This window comes from Melozone crissalis, unplaced genomic scaffold, assembly GCF_028551555.1.
Source record: "Melozone crissalis strain CALT ecotype California unplaced genomic scaffold, PUWL_Pcris_2 ptg000068l_1, whole genome shotgun sequence".
Classification (NCBI taxonomy): Eukaryota; Metazoa; Chordata; class Aves; order Passeriformes; family Passerellidae; genus Melozone; species Melozone crissalis.
Genome location: NW_026535846.1, coordinates 6,836,418 through 6,853,359, shown reverse-complemented (window position 1 = coordinate 6,853,359; position 16,942 = coordinate 6,836,418). Strand labels below are relative to the sequence as shown.

The following is a 16,942-nucleotide window of genomic DNA, read 5'->3' as shown; positions in this document are numbered from 1 at the left end:
GGACTCACCACAGGGATTTCTGATCAACATCAGCTCCCTTCTGTCCTCACAGAGCTCCCCACCTTTCCCTGCCCAGATCCACCACGATGGGATCCACCACTGCACCACAGGGAGTGGTTTAGGAGCCCTGTTTTAACAGGAATGCCCCAGCATCCCTTGCCTGCCCCTAAAAATGGGCATTTTCTGAGCAGAGGCCGTGGGAAGCTGAGTTATTGAAGTGCCACTGTCTCCTTACAGGCAGCAAGGAAGAAGTGACACCAGGTATTTGGCAGATTGAGCCATTTCAAAGATCTCTGCCCCAGGGAAGAGGTGAGACAGAAAAATAGGAATTCAGTAAACAGGCTTAAAGCCTCATCATTAAAACACTTAGTGAACCATCCCTGCAGTTTGCTGAACTTTTCCCTGCTTATAAAAACAAATGAGCTTCCACATTCCCATCTCTGCTCAACACAAGAAGCCTGGAAGCCCCCAAACAAGATGATTTCCTCAGAACACATTCTGCCCCAGGTGGAATAAAACAAGGAATAAATTCCTCTAAAAAAAGCACATCTCACTGAACAAAATCTTCAATGCGGTTTTGCAAACACAAGGGGCTCAAGTAATACATTTGCATTTTGTGTCTCCCTTTCAATCAACAGAAAAGGAGATTGTGAGTCCTTCTGGAACCACCTGCCTCTAAAAGAGATTTCAGATGGCACAGAGCAGCAGTGCTGTGGCTTCAAGCACAGTTTTCCCCAGCAAAAATAGCTGTTAGGACCAAAACAAATGGAAAGGCAGAAGATTAAGTAACAGAAAACAAAAAGAAAAATCTATAGAGATGAAGAGTTTTCAAGGAAGATGGAAGAGGAAATAACAGAGAGACAAATGAGGCAAAAAGAAAGATTAAGAGGCACAAACAGGCAGCGAGGTGGCTGAAAGAGCCCAGCCAGGCAGGGGAAAAAGGCAGCTGAAGCAGAGGGATGCTCAGCAGCAGCTACAGGAGCCCTCTGGGAGCAGGGAAGCTCTGACTGGTAAATAGGCACTAAATGGAGAGGTGAATAACTGGGGAGCACTGGCCAGAGGAACAGCATGAATGCCACAGACCAGAGCTGGTGGACATGCAAATCATGGTTCCAATTACCAAGGACAGCACCTGTGACCATCAGAAATGTAATGCTGGGGGAAGAAAAGCCCCTAAATTGTCACTTTCTAACACTTCTGCCCCTTTCCTTCCCACCCCAGCCTTATGTCCTTTGATGTGTGGCAGCCACTGGTTTCAGCATGCATCATGAAATAACTGGGGGGAAAATAATAAAACTGACAAAAAACTACAGAAAAATGGATATTATTTAAGGAATTCAAAGCTTAATCCTGCTGCATGCCATCTGCTCAGACTGGTTACCCCTGACACTGCTGGTGCACCTGTAAATACACTGTCAAGTGTCAGTAAGGTGGCAAGTGCCAGAGCTCTCTGTCAAAGTGTTCACCCAACAGAAAACCCAGATTCTGCAAGACAAAAGAAGTGCAAAGAGTATTTCCTAGCAAAAGAGGAAAAATTGAGAGCAGGGTATGGGTACTTCTAGAGTCAGGTTGAATCAATACTATTTAGAATGCTGCAGTTAATTGAAATATTCCCTTTTGGGCAATTCTGACATTAATTTTCATTGGTTTCATTGACCAAACACTCTGGGAAATTTCCTTTCAAGTACCTGAGGTCTGCTTCTCCAGGGGCACATCCCACCTCTCACAAGACCACTTGGCCTCTGTTTTTTGGCAAAGCAACACCTGGAGAAGTGGTAAAGCCAGGAAGCTGAGCCTCCAGGATGGTAACAGAGTGCTGAAATTCCATTTACCATAGGGTGAAGCATGGTTGGAGTAACACCTGACCCAGCCCTAATGCAACCTGCCAGATCCAAACATCAAAACATGTCTGGCATTACAAACTGCATCACAGCCTCCAAGATTTCCAGCTGAAACCAAACGCTGGTTTTGGCTTTTCATCTGGACTTGAACTCCCTGCAGGTAAGAAGAGTTTTGAGAAATTTAACAAATGCCTGCAGTAATTAGTGGGGTTTCAATTGTACCAGCTTTCAATAGATGTCATGGTTAAAAGCAATCTGTCCCAGTGTCTGCTGATGAGTATATAACCATCTATAACTTATGAATAGCTAGCATGCTCATGAAAAGCTCATTCATTAATGTTTTATAAGCTATCTTTAAAAATTACCCATAATATAAAGAGCTAGAGGATGGATTTTTGTGAAGGAACTCCTGGCGGAGGCTCAGCGGTGATGGGAAAAATGAGTTTACAAATTTCAAAGCTGTTTTACTTAGCCTGACATTTGAGGGTTTGACTTCAATGTGAGCAGTGTGGGATTCACTTGGGAGGTGCTGGGGGAAGAGCAGCGTAGGCAGGACAAGGGAAGGTGCAGCAGGGGAGAGGCAGCAGCACCTGGCACCTGATTTGGGCTAATAATTCCTTTGCCAGGAGAGCTCTGGGCTGCCTCACCTCACCTCAACATAAAGCTAAAGCTGCCCTTTAGCAAGGCATAAAGGGACTGCAAAGAGATGTGCAGGATCAAGGTTTTAAAATAATTAAAATCCTCTAGGCAGGAAGGATGGAGGTTTACAGCAAATTTAATTAGGATAGGCTTGAGGAAAAGTCATTACCTTGCCACCTGTGCACAGGCTCTCTGGGGAGCTGTGCCACATCAGCACAGGGGTGCCCTCACACACAGTTTGGGAAGCAAATCCTCCTGGGGATCAGTGCTGTGAGCAATCCCTGTGTGGCAGGGGAGAAGCAGCACCCTGAATACAGGGTGGGGAGGAAAAGGCAGCAGGGAGGAGGACAGAGCTGCAGGCACAGGGCATGGGGACAGCCCCCAGAACCATTGTGGGGATGGGGTGAGAGGCCAGGGCTCACTGTGCCCGTGCAGGGTCAGCACTCACAGGGCAGGGCAAGCTGCAAAGTCAAATCCAGGCAGACAAAGCAGAGCAGGGCAGGAGGGGCAGCACCAACATCTTTTCATGCACGAAGATCCTTGATCCCTTCTGGACTTGTAACTCAGCAGACAACATTTCAGTGTCCATAACTGGCACTCTAAAGGCTTTTCTAAATGTTTTATAGAAGTCATGTATTATTTGCATTATTTCTCTCTCTCTGTGCAGAGCTCCTCCCTCCCCACATCTGCATCGAAGTGCTCCCCAAGCTCACCCAGCAAAGACCCTGGTGGGATGCAGTCATGGACTACAGGCTTTCAGCCCCTCCAGACAGCTCCCAGAGGCTGGGAAGGTGAGGCTGGCAGCAGCACTCTCAATGCCAGGACAGCCAGAGCACACCCAGGCACAGGAGAGCAGCCAGGGTGGCAGAGAACCCCAGTGCTGCAGCAGGTCAGGTGTGCTGCCCGTGAGTCATTACACCATTAACAGCCAAACAGACGAGGCAGATTGATTTTCTGCTCTTGAAAATAGTATTCAAATATTAAATGGGGTGGGGGGAATCTCTCTTCCAGGTTAAAATTCAGGCAAGCAGAGTCCTTGCCCAGAATGAATTGTGAAGAGGCCAAATCTGAAAATAGGTTTTGTTGCAAAAAATTGCTGACAACTGATCTCAGTGACAGCACCTCAAATAATGCCAGTGTGAGCCATGTTAGGGACTGAACAGCCCCTGGGGGGAAGGCATGGGGATGGGGACATGGGGAGGAGGGTAAACACAGCAGAGACCCTTTAGTGCTTTGCCCTGGACTGCTTCATACACATCCTGACCCCGAGATATTTAAGTTCAGTAAGAGGACAGCAGCCTTGGCCAACAGCTCAGCACTCACCACCTTACCCAGCATCAGCAGGGAGAGCCAGGAGCAGGAGCAGGACTCCAAGGCTGAGGAGGGAGAAGGGCCCCATTCCCGGGAGCCTGGGTGCCATGGTGGCAGCGTGCAGCCACTGCAAAACGAGCCTCCAAACCTGTCAGGGAGGGACAGAGGGCAATGACAGGAGAGAAAACAGATTTCAGTTACTAGGGAAAAGCAAACAGTTCAGTTTTTCATGCTGGACAGCTGCCAGTATTTCTGGGGTCCTGCATTTGAGATCTCAGGAAACCCTCAGGAACCAAAGGCAGCATCGTGGGCTGGAGCACTGCTGGCCCTGGGCAAGCTGCATCATGGCAGAGCCAAGCAGACATTAAACCCTCACCCCACCATCACAGCAGACCCTGCAGCTCCCCAATGCTTCAGCCCACTCTCCAAAGTGGTAATCCCACTCTCCAAAACAACCACACTGGCTCTTCCTCCACCTCACCCTGCAGGCTCAGCCACAAGCTCCCCTTGCAGCAGTGCCAGCTCACCTGCTACCTTCTGCCACCTCGGTGACACCCTCACAGCAGAAGCACTTGGGAAGTCTCAAGACCCATTTTTTTTCCCCCCAACATTTTTTCTAGACAGTTAAACCCTCATTTAATTCTGATAATGACGCTGCCAGGAATTATTATTAAGTTTGACCACCGAGACCCAAGGTGGTGGGAGCGCTCGTGTGGTGATACCACACTTAGTGGTGCTCAGAGTTTTCATTAATGCTCAGTTTTACTTTTATTGTGATGTTATTGCACATTTAACTGCCTTCTCCTTTTATGTATCTCATTATGTTGATGCACCTTAGAGCAGCACTGCCAAGCAACAGCCTGGATAAATAGAGCTTGTCGTGACATCTCCCCCTCACAACGCTCCTGTCTGGCACCCAGGGGGTTCAGCCAGCCCCACTCTGAGCCCCCAGAGCCAGCAGTGAAGGCTCCAGTCAATCTCAGCAGGCAGAAACCAGGGCAAGGTGCTGGTGCCAGCCAAATGTGACCTCTGGGTTTCTCCACTCCACACTGCAGAGCCTCAGACAGCTCCCTCCAGCACTGAGGGAGGTGCTGGCTGCACTGCCAAAGCCCAGCAGCTGGATGGCAATTCTGGCCCAGGACGAAGGGACAGGGGAACACTGTGGGTGCTGCCAAGGAGCAGGGGATTCTGCACAGGGATGTGGGAGAGGAGAGCTCCCAGCAGAAATCCTGTGCAGAGGGCTCAGCCCAGCAGCATGGAAACACCTGGAGAGCACACATGTCCTCAGTGTGCACCTGGGGAAGAGGCACAAAGCCAGGCTGGCTGGTTTGTTTGATCACTTTTCTGCATTTAGCTGGTCTCCCCACAGCACTGGGGCCCTGCAGTCTCCCTGGAGGCTGTGCCTGATCCTTGTTTTTAGCTCCAGGAGCACAGGAGCTGCCAGGCAGGCAGAAGGTAAGAGCCAGACACCACCAGTCCTTACCACCCACCTCAGCTTTGTTCTGGCAAGACACTCACTAACAGCAGGCACAAGGGGAAAAAAACCCAATCAACCAACCAACCAACCAACCAACCCAGCATTTGGCCCTAGTTACCTTTACCTTCCTCCCCGTCAGCCACATAAAATCCTTGCAGAAACGAATGCATGGATTCATTTAGGCACAGTGTGCTCAGGCTTTGTTCATCAGGATTCCACCTGAATGCCCCCTAGGGAAGCTCATCCTCTGGCATGGACACTCCCATGGCTCTGGTGAGAAAAGTTCTCATTTGGGAGGCCTCCTCTGGCTCTCCCCACTTTCCAGCTGAGAAGGGACACACACAGTCTTGGAAATTCAAGTATTTGATGATGAAGCACAAATTAACTGGCTGAACATCTGTTCTGTGGGAAATTCCAATGTTTCTGGGAGACTTCGTTCCAAATCACAACAAGGACAGATAAAATGTTGATTTTTTTTCTTACAAGGCAAATTCAGAACTTCTTCAATAAGCAGCTTCTCAACAGATTTCCTTTCAACTTTTCCCTTTCATTTCATTTCAACTTGCATATTATACAATAGTATTTAATTGATTTTTTTTCCTAAGGCAATTTCAAATACTAGCCAAAAGCAAAAAAAAAAAATTATAAAAAAATAAAAGAACCATTGCTGTCTATCCTCTCCCCTCCCTAAAACACCACTGAAAATTTTCACTGAAATAAACATTTTCCCATTCAACTGCTGATTTTGAAAAATGCTTTGTTTGGGCAGAATTTGCACAGCCAGCAGACTCTGACCAGGGATCCCCACACAAATGAGGACACTGGATATGCAGCAGGTGCCTCCTGGCTCTGCAGGAACTGTTGTGGCTCCTGTAGAACATTTGGGACCATCTTTATCAGATTAGGTGAAACCATGGGTGGAGCAGATAATGCACCAAAAGTGGAAAAAGTGAAGCTAAAAAAAGTATTAGAGTATTAGAAAATGGAGGAACAAGGTAATTTGGAGGGTCAGGAACAGTGACAAAATCCAGAACACCTTCCATGTGGATGTGTCCTGTCTGTGCCAAGAAGCTTTTAACAACTGCATTTTCACCAAACCTTGTTCATAGAGTTTTCCTTCAATATTATGCAGAGATGAAGATTCATTTTATAGTTCTGATGAGGAAGATGCTAGCCAACAGGGCTAGCCAAGGACAACAGAAGTGCTCAAATTAAATCAAATTTGTGCTTAAGTCTCATTTGAAACATCAGAACCAGCTCTACATACCTGCACTGGAGCAAAATCTGTTTTCACTACTTGCCCAAGCAGACATTTTGCCAGTCACATCTCAGTTTGTTCACACTGAGAATGTCCCCAAAATGGGGCTTTGCTGTGGCTGCACTCAGGGAGGACAGCCCAGCATGGAGAACAGCCTGGCACTGTTTCCTACCACTTCCCTTTGGTCCTTGCTTTGTTTTTTCCTTGGGAAGCTGGACAGAAGAGCCTGCAGGGTGTTCTCCTCGTTCTGTGGCTACTTCACACTTGGAGATGGATTGAGAAGCAGAGCCAGCCCTGCTCATCACCCTGCTGCCAAGCAGGAAAGTGTAAGGGAATACGAAGAGGATTTGCAGAGGAGATTTCAGCATTCAGACCGTTCAGGGATCACCCAAAGGCCCCACAACCAGACCCTAGTGTGGTTCCCATGGCACAGCAGCTCTCAGCATCACTTCTCCCCTTTCCTGGGGCTCCTGCAAGCCCAGCCACAGGCACACACAGGAACCCAACCGGTGCAAGTGCTTTAGGAACCCAACAGCTTCTACTGGCCACACAGCCTCCCTAATAAAATCAGTTTGTAAAACAACTCTCTAGGTTTCAACAGCCCAGTAACCGAGCTCCTCAGGTTTTAGCACTCAAGAGTAGCTCTAGGAGAGGGTGCTGATGGCAGAGCAGGCACAGGGGTCCCGCTGTGCCCAGGGAAGGGATGGGAACACCCACGAGAATGCCTCAGGAAAAGCAGCCCTGGAGCTCCTCCAGCCGTGCTGGGGCTGTCCCCGTGCTATGCTGGGCTATTCAGCTGTCACTTCCCACTCAGGAAAGCTCTGAATCAGCCAACGCCTTGATCAGAATACCTGCAGGGATCCCTGATCCTCGGGAAGGGGAGGGAGGATGTAGGCAACGTGCATTTAACTGCACGGAACCAAGCGAGGGTTTGGGAACGTTAATTGGCTGTTAACAGCCTCAAAGAAGGAAAAACACCCGAATCTCTTACTAGGACTTGCTGAAGGGAAAACTGCACAGTATCCATGAAGAAAAAAGTGCAACATACCAACCTTTTCAAGCTCAGAAAAGAGTGGTACAACTCTTTAGACTGATCTCCTCTTCCATATGAGTTAAAGAACATCTTCCCCAGAGCTCGTGGCTCTGCTCTGTGTCTGTGCAAGATGGAGTCTGGAGGGATGGTGTGTGTTCAGAGCAGCTCTGCACTTCTTCCTCCCTCCATCTGTCCACTGCTCACTCCTTAATGGCACAGTTAGCAAATGCTCTCAGCACTAATTGTGCAGTTGCTGGTAACCTCCACAGCTGAATCCAATGCAGATTTCCTAAGAGCTCTGCTGACACCCTGCAGCTGGAATCTAGCGATACTTGAAGTTCACAACACAGGGAATTTGGCAGGTGTCTTTATGAGCACACACCTAAGGGCTTCACAAACATTCCCACTCCTCTCCAAGACAATCTGTCCAATCTCCAGAGCATCACAGCACAACAACACTCCAGGGAAATACAGTCTTCCTGTTGGATGTGCTGTGAACAAGGAGTTGGAAAAGCTCCCTTCCTTCCTTCCCTCATGACAGCAACATGCTCCAGACCCTGCTCCCACTGAAGTGGGTTTGGGAACCAAAAAAAGTGCTGGAAGCTTCCAAAGCAGAAAGGTATCATAGTAGCTGTGCCAACATTGGGTACCTCCTGACTTGGCACACTGAGACTGATCTTCCCAGAAATCCTTATTCTAGAAACCATTAAATATTCTGAAGTGCCTTCCTAGGAAAGAGTGATTAGCACAGGCTTACTGCTGACAAGGGAGACACAGAACTCTGGAGGTGGAGACTGAACAATAAAATTGCAAAAACCCTGAGAGAATGGCCAGAGGGAGGGATACTGCAAGCACCAGAAAAGCAATGCAGGCAGAAGAGGCCCATAAACCCACCTGGGCACATCTGTGAGAGTCACATGGGCATCTCACCCAAATTACTGCCTCCTGGGGAGATGCACAGCCAGGGAACCATCTGATTCACTCAGCAATAGTCTCACCATGCAGACAGCATTCAGAAACCAGCCCAAAGGACAAATTCACCCCAGCACTGCACCCAGAGATGCTGTCCACCTGTGGTGTCATTGGATCAGCATCCCCACGTGCCATGCATGGACACCAGTGGCATCAGCTGGAGGGGTGAGAGCACTGGCAGCTCCCACTCAGCCCCCAGGACCTGCAGCAGCTGCACATCTTTTGTCAAAACAGGTATCTCAGGGAGGGCTGTGCACTGAGGAGCCGATGCTGGGAGCCAGCTGGAAATCACACTGGGAAGAAGAGGCAGCTTCAGCCCAAAAGCTCAGATCAAAGCACTTCTGTGCAGGAAGAAGAGGGGGATCCACACCCCGGTGGTGTCAAGCTCCATCTGCCCACCTGCACGGCAGCACAGCCAAGCACAGCGCTCTAGGTGACCTCACAACACCTGCATATTTACCCCCAAATTTAGGAGCACTTGCACAGCACAAGAAGCTCATTAAAGCCCTTCCTCATGGCACTGGAGACTCTCCAAAACAGGTCCTGGGCAGCAAGAGAGGTTCTTCAACACCCCTCAAGGATTGCAGAATCATCCAGCCTGCACGGGCTGGGCTCTGTCCAGCTGTCCCTGACCCTCTGTGAGCACACCAGGGTTCTGGTGGCCACTGCTGTGCCTCTTGAATGCCTCTCTGAGCAAAGCTCCAAGCTCTCCGCAGAGACAGCAGCCAGCAAGTGCTCAGTGCAGCAGCAATAAACACAGGCAAGGCACACACTGCCCTGTGTGGAGAGGGCTTTCTTCAGTTCTCAATCACTCCAGCTAAAAAGGAGGGTTCCTTGGAACAAAAATATCTTTTCATTCGAGGGCAGGGGCAGCAATGAGCAGCCACAGTTCATCTGGAAGCCCGGGAAGGGCTGAGTAAGGCGCTGTGGTGTTTTACAAGACCCCTGTCTCACATCCCAGGTTGTTTGCATCCCTTTGTTCTGAAATGAGCTGGCTGGGACGCCCGTGTGTGCTGCACAGCACAGGCACAGACACCTCGTTCAGCAGCCCAGCCCTGCCAGCTCCACCTGCAGCAGCCAGCACAGGGCCAGGCTGCCTTTGGGAGCCTGGATCCAGCCCAGTGCTCTGTTCCCATCACCTGAGGTCGCCTGGATGTCTCCAGCTTGCCTCTAGTTCAGCGCTGTCTGGTGCTGTGCAGAGGCTGCTGAAGGCCAGGAGCTGCTACAGGAGCTAGCGTTTTAGAGAAATCAGAGACCAAGAAACAGGCAGCAGCACCTCCATCCACCTGAATCCAACATGCTGTTTGCCACCTGCATAGAGAAACAGCCCTGGCTCGCAGCGAGGGGCGCGTGGCAGAGGAACCACACAGCCCTCGACTCCTGAGCAGGGAAATGTTTGTGCTCACTACCTAAGAGGCACACACTGGCTCGTCCCTGCAAACACACAGGCACTGGAGGAGCCATAAACAACCTTCCTGTGAATCTGTCACACACAGAAGGTACGAGGCACATGTGATGGTTATCAAATGTGTTGTCTGCAGCTCTGCAAGGGATGCCAGCAGAAGATACTTGGAAGCAGAAGCACCAGGCAAAGAAATTAAAGGTTTAGATCAACATGTAAATCTTGGGAGCAAGCCTTAAAGTGGATTTCTTCTGTAAGTTGTTCTGCTGGTAACGAAGGGATAAGGTCTGTGTCCAACTCCCAACCCAGCTTTAATTTTCCAAAATGAGAAGCCGCTTGACAGTTTTTCCTCATCAAAACAAAATTAATCCAAGTATTGCATCTCTCTACTCAAAAACACATCCAGAGGGACTGTAGAGTGATTCACACCCACAACTGCTATGGGAAACCGTTTGCACTCATAGTGTAACAAGCCAACACTGATTCACCCACATAATTACAGGCAGACACTGATTCACAGCTACTGCAACTGCAGACAGACTGACTCACAATCAAAGCAACTGCAGACAGACCCGGGCTCACAATCACAACTGGAAATACAACCATGCTGACAGAATTCACAGCTCCGTGTATCTGCAATTCCACGTACACACCAACCTCTGGAAAACTGGCCAGCAGTGCAAATGCTGCTCACCAAGCCCTGCTGTTTTTCACTGGCACTTTTGACCTTCACCCCAGAGTCATCTTCCCCTGGCTGGGGGAACAATCCCCACACCTCAGCAGCCTCCCTGCCCTGGCAGGAGCCCAGCAGGACTGTCAGAGCCAGGAGCAGCCAGAGACACACAGGGAGTGTGTATGGTGCAAGGCATCCCTGTACATCCACTCTGTGCCACACACGGCTGCGCTGCCTCCGTGCTTCCAGAATGGGAGTGAATGCAAGCCAAGTACAATACATTTAGCCCATGGGCAGAGGAGATGGCAAAAGACTCACCACTGGGCAAAAGCCTGAAAAGCTGGATTATTTACTACACTCTCTGGCTGGGTATGTAATTATGTCAGTGTTCAGCCTGGGTATTGTGCTACTTTTTGTAAACAGTTGGCAGGAATACTCGGACTGGGATGAGGGGCTGGGCTGTGTCTCCAGTGTGGAGAGAAGCAGGCTGAAGAGGACATGGTCTACTTAGACCAAAAAAAACCAAAAACAACTGAGTTGAAAGAATGCATTAAGCAGGAAAAGGCAAAGGAGAAGCTGAGAGTGAAGTGGGACAGGTGGCAGTCTACTGACAAAGGGAGAAGAAAGGAGAAAGAACAGAAGGGGAAAAGCTCCATGATGCAGACTTGTGATAAGGAGCTCCAAAGCGAGGAGAAGCAGCAGTCCCCCTGTGCCGAGGGTGTCTCGCAGCAGTGCAGACAATGCATCTGTGCCTCCCCACACGCCGGGCTGGCTGAGGGTGAGAGCCAGGAGCAGATCCCAGGGGAAGGACACAGCAGCCTCCAGGGCAGCGTGTGCCGAGGGCCCAGGTGCAGCTGCAATCCCTCCAGCTGCTCTCTCAGAAAGGAGCAGCAGGGTCAGGCTCCAGCACTCCTGCCTCTGTGCACTGCGGGGCACCACGGGCACAGGCTGAAGGGCAGCCTGGCCAAACTCCACCGAAACAGCATCACCCCAAAACCCCCCAAAATCCCGCATCCTCCAGGGCAAGGAAAAAGTTAAGAGGCAGACTACAGAAAGGACAAGACTTGCCTGAACCACAAGTAGCATCTTCTAATTGTGGGCTGGTGCTGCCTCAGCACCTGCTGTTTTCTTCTCTGCGCTCCCCAGAAGGGCACTAAGGGGAGGGAGAGGTGAGGAAGCAAACCTGCTCTGCTGTTACCATCAGAACAACTCGGGTGAGCAGCCACTGGGAGCTGCTCTTGCCAGCCCACGGCAGCAGGAATCTCACCAGAGGGTCCTGCTTCTCTGTTTCTGTCTGGGGACGCTGCTGCATTTGCAGCCAGTCAGCAGCAGATTCGAGGGAGACACTACAGATGCAATTGGCCAGGGAAATGAACTATTTGTTCAATCGTACTTCTCTTGTCCAGGAGAGAACCATTCTGGCAGAAGGCAGAGTGAGGAACAATGGCTAAGTGTTGCAGTGGGGACTGTCTGCCACTTAATTGCATTAGGCTATTCCTTTTTAATGATCCATATCTCAGTCCTAGTAACACTGGGAGAAGGAGAAAAGACCTAGAGCTCTTTTCCCCTCTCCCCTCACACCAGGCTCAGAAACTGCAGCCCCCAAAACTCCTTTCCCTCCCAGCCCAACACAGCATCTGTGCCCATTAGGCCTGGCTGCAGGATTCAGGGGGAAATTTGACTTTGCTTTACTACACCTTTCTCCCTTCCCCTGCATCCCCCGTCCGGCTCCAGCCGGGGGGGCTCAGCACCGTCCTCCTCCCGGCTTTTCTCCCCGCAGCCGCTCTCCCCGTTCTCCAGCCGGCAGTGCCAGCCGCGCGGGTTGGATGCCCGGCGGGGAGCACCGGGCACGGCTCCGCTCCGGACCGACACGCGCGGGACCTGCCGCGGGAGCAGGGATGCTCCGAGCCGCCCGCCGAGCCCCCCCTTCCCTCCTCGCTCCGCCTATTGTCCGCGACCCCCAGACAATACCGGGGGCCAGCACAGCCAACGCTAATTCACCCACATAATTACAGGCAGCCCCATCCCATCCCATCCCCGCCCGGCTCCGCGCTGCCCCCCGCCCCGGAACGCTCGGGGAGCCCCGGGGGAGCGGGGACGCGCCCGCACTCACCGGCGCCGGCTGCCCCGGCGGGGGGCTCGGGGGGCGGCCGGAGCCCGCCCGGCTCCGCAGCGCTGCGCAGGGCTCCGCGCCCAGCCCGCCGTGCCGCCCGCCCGGGGCTGCCCGTGCCGCCTGCGCGCTGCTCCGGCCGCGGCCAGCCAGGCAGACGGCGAGGGAGGGAGAGAGGGAGGGGAGCAGCATCCCCCCGCCTTCCTCCTCCTCCCCGCGCCCCGGAGGAGGGTTTACCCACCCGCTTTGTGCCGAGCCGCCCGCCCCGCAGCGCAGGCAGCGGGGATGGGTCGCTGGCTCTTGCCCCGCTTCGGGGCCACCTCGCCGAGCGATGGATGCTCCGGGCTCCTCCGCCCAGCCCCGGCCTCAGAGCACCGCCATCCTCTCGGCGCAGGAGGATGAGCAGAGCAGGGCTGGCTGCTCCCTACCTGTTGAAGGGGGCAGCTCCTCGAGGCGCTGTGCTCCTGCCGGGAGGTGGGCAGCACCCCAAGCCGCCGGGCCTGGCCGGGTCTCCCGCCGGGGCAGGGAAGTTTGGCCCACAAGTTGGGATTGCCGAGGTTATATCGCAATAAAACGATAGGAAGAGGGGGAAAACGCGGGGAAGGGGAGAGGAGGTAAAATGCAGCGAGGAGCAGGCAGCGAAGGCAAGGGCAGAAGCGGTGTGGAAATGCAGGGAGCCCGGAGGAAGGGCTGGCCACAGCCGGCTGGGCTCGGGGAGGTTTTGCAGAGGCACACGGCAGCGAAGCTGGGAAGGCGAAAGCTGACAGTGAGGCACTCTCAAAATATATTGTCCCTGCAGAGCTCTCCCTGCTCTGCACGCACCGCAAGGCTCAGCCGCAGCTGACTCGAGGTACAGAACCTGCCCTCCAGCACCGGGCTGTGGGGTGGCCATGGAGCACCGCTGCAGGCACTGCTGACCACCCCAGAGCTCCTCTGGAAAATACTCTTGGTTCTGAACACTTAAAATAACACGGAAACATACTTCAGGACAAGGGCCCTCAAGGCATGGGTGATTAAATCCAATTTAACTGTCAGTTCTCTGCATTGAGGTATTAGAAAATGACCCAGTTCTTGCTTCCAGGAGAAAAGGGCAATCACGGTTCTACCTCATCCCTGCACAACACAGCCATCCTGACTTTGGTGAGACAGGAGTATTTATCATGACATTCCTGGACAGTAAGAAGAGAACCTCATCTCTCTTTCAAAGACAAATTTAATCTCCCTGTGGTCTGAGGATGGTGTTTACTAATCCATGTGTCCAGATGTATCTGTAGGCAGCAGGTTAAATGCCAGTAGAGTTTTGCTTTCCTCTGCTGGGCAGGGTCCACAGGCAAGAGCTGAGGAGCTCACAAGATCTGAAGACCAACATCTCGAACAAAAACTGTTCACTGCCCTCACAATCAAATCTGCCATATTTTAGACCAGAGCATCTTTACTGTTACTGCAATGCTTGGCTCACTTACAGGAACTCTGAACTGCCACAAACCCTAATCAAGATAAGTTTCTCCAGCCCTCAACATCACATCCAACCCCAGACAATGGAGATTAAATACTCACAGGACAATTTTGCCCTAGCAGCAAGACCTTCAAGTTGTTATTTTCTGTCCTCTGAAAAATATTTTGCCTGAGCAGCAGAGACCTAAGTTGAGAGATCTCATGTGGACAGCCAACATTTTAATTGTCCTCAGGCTGTTCACACATGAATGACAGCACCCAGTACATGGTGCAGGGCTGTTGCCATTTAAAAAAAAAAAAGTCTGTTTCTGCATTGAACTCCTCCTGCCATAACATAAAGCATCACTCAAGAAGACAGCTGTGTGTGCACGCTGGCAGAGGAGCTTTTTGCTGGTCTCCAAAACTAGGACAAATCGTAGGATCATAGGAAAACTTGAACTGGAAGAGATTTCAGGACACCAGCAGCTAATCCAGTGTCCTACTCAGGGCATGGCCAGCTAAGGAAGAGCTCTGGGAGCAACACAATTTGGCCTTAGCTCTTCACACAGAATTCCTGCTTGCATCCATGTTTCCTCCAAGCCATGTCTCCTGTTCCTCATTTATATGCCTGTGAACAAAAGAGTGTTGGCAAGGGAACAGGGAAGAGCCCAGAGGGAGTCCCAAGGCACAGCCATTCCCTCAGCTAAGAGCCCCAAGGGTCTGGCCCACCATCTTCCCCCTGGGAGGGGTTGCTCCAATGGAAAATACACCAGGATGGCCATGCCCAGACAGGGGACATGGCCTGCTCAAGGACATTGATAACCCTGAGACTGAGAGCAGAAATCACCCTCACACTTGTTCTTCCTCTTTTCCAAACTGATTCAGCTGCTGGCATGAGCTGCCTTGGATTTGAGAAGAGGCATGAAACAGAATCAGTGAGACAGGCATATCCGGAGACAGAAGTGACTCAGGATTTTAAATGGCTCGTATTGAAGAACATTCCAAGATTTACACATTTAACAACAGTCAGAGGCAATGAAAACCATGCTTCTCCTGAGGCCTCTTCTTCCACAAGCAACAGTCACACCCAGTTCCCCAGGAGCAACATCTCTTGCTCTGCCCTGAGATGCCTTCACCAAATGCTGCCTCCCCACTCAGATGTCTCTGACACTGCCAGCAGCCTGAGTGAGTCTTGGGTGCATGGCCCTTCACTGGAAGATCTTTTCCAAGAACTTAAAAATCCAGTTGAATCCCTCCCCTTGTAGCCACAGCACAGGTTCTCACAAAGGTGGGGAAGAGACTAATTGGAGTCAGACAGAAAAGAGAGCACCACATGAACACTGAGCTGCTGAGAGCAGAGCAGGAGGTGCAGCACCTAAGAAAGGAACACCTCCCAAATTAGGAGCTCTGTGGATGTACATTCTGTAACCCTTTCTGCCCCTCCAGATGTGTTGATCCACACCATAATCAGCTCATGCAAGTCCTTGGCAGAGCAGGCATGGTGCACCACAGCAAGGTCTGCTTCCAGCTGCCAAGCCATTAATCAAAATATCCACCAGTCAAAGCCCTCCTGGAGTACAGAGGTGATGCCAGAGATCCCAAAAATCTTCATGCCCCTCCTGATTTGCTCACCTCACCTGTTAGCCCTGCAGAGACATCAAGGGAAGCTGAAGAAATCTTCCTTTATCCCAGCCAGTGCTGAAAACCAACTGACCCATAAGAGAAGAGAGTGCTCCCACCATCTGGACAGCGCATGATGATGGAATTAAAGACATAAGGGCTATCCAGCAGTAGCACAGGAGGGGTTTGGACAACAGGGGATGCTGTCAGGATGGAAGAAAGAGGCTTTGGCCAGGGAAGCAGGCATTAGGTAGCTTAAGAAGTCCAATTTTAGACAACCTTTTCTCTGGGGGGTATGGGTAGTGTTATCAATATCTAGTTGTAATTGCTTTGATCTCTGCTCTATTCAGAAGTAAAGGTAACCCTCCATTAAGAGTATCAGTCTCTGTGGATACATTCATCAATTTAAGAGACGTAAAAACATCTTGTGAAACCTGTAAGCAATTATCTTTTAATGCATCTCTCCATCATAAGGCTTTTAATTTCTTTTTTAAACTATCTAACCTCCCTGTCTCTGCCTTTACCTGCTGGAACACCTCCCTGAACTCTGGCACAGTCCAGGAGCTCATGGCTTTGAGGCAGAACCTTTCTTATGGTGATCAAGGTTAAAATGTGGCTGTCACCACATTATTGAAGAGTAATCTCTCAAAATGGAAGTACAGCAGCATGGGAATACCTTGCTAATAATTAACAAAGACTTTCCCTCCCATCAACCTGCTCAACAAGCCAGAATAAAAGTCTGCTTTCTTTTAGGTCGGTGCTGCAATGCCCTTGAACAAAATGGAATTGCAGATTTGAGCCCTTCAGCAGCCAAGCAGGAGGGTCCATCCTGCAGGTGCAGGCAGGAGCAGGAGATTAGGGATGTTCAGCAAACCTCCAGGACACACAGCTCTTGGGGACAAGTCCAGGCCATCCCCATTCCTCCCACCCTCCACCCAAATCAGCATCCAGGGAAGGGCTGAGCCAGGGCACAGCTGACCTTGTCCAGGATGAAAGGCAGGAGGGCAGCGTGCTGGGAGGGACAAATCCCAGCAACACCTTCCCCACCTCCCCCAGGGCCACTGGGAGGCACAGAGCCCTCCAAGGACCAAAGGTGCTCGGCACAGGGAGGGCAGCGCAGTTACAAATGTCCTGTTCTCCCTGGCCATCGGAGAAAACAGGACCCAGCGCTG

General features: G+C 51.3%; 1 protein-coding gene across 4 annotated transcripts in view; it reads right to left on the bottom strand.

Moving 5' to 3' along the window:
- LOC128945622 (gamma-aminobutyric acid receptor subunit alpha-3-like) overlaps positions 1–16,942 on the bottom strand; it is a 118,250-nt gene that overhangs the window by 61,621 nt on the left and 39,687 nt on the right. Inside the window, exons 1-2 of one of the 4 annotated variants that reach the window (XM_054289378.1) lie at positions 13,145–13,206; positions 3,812–3,939 (exon numbers count right to left, since the gene is read on the bottom strand). In XM_054289378.1, coding sequence (XP_054145353.1) covers positions 3,812–3,900 — 89 coding nt within the window. In that variant the 5' untranslated portion in view covers positions 3,901–3,939; positions 13,145–13,206. Of the gene's footprint in view, positions 1–3,811; positions 3,940–12,719; positions 12,764–12,957; positions 13,023–13,144; positions 13,207–16,942 lie in introns of those variants that run through there. The other 3 variants (XM_054289380.1, XM_054289379.1, XM_054289376.1) reach the window with 3 other exon arrangements.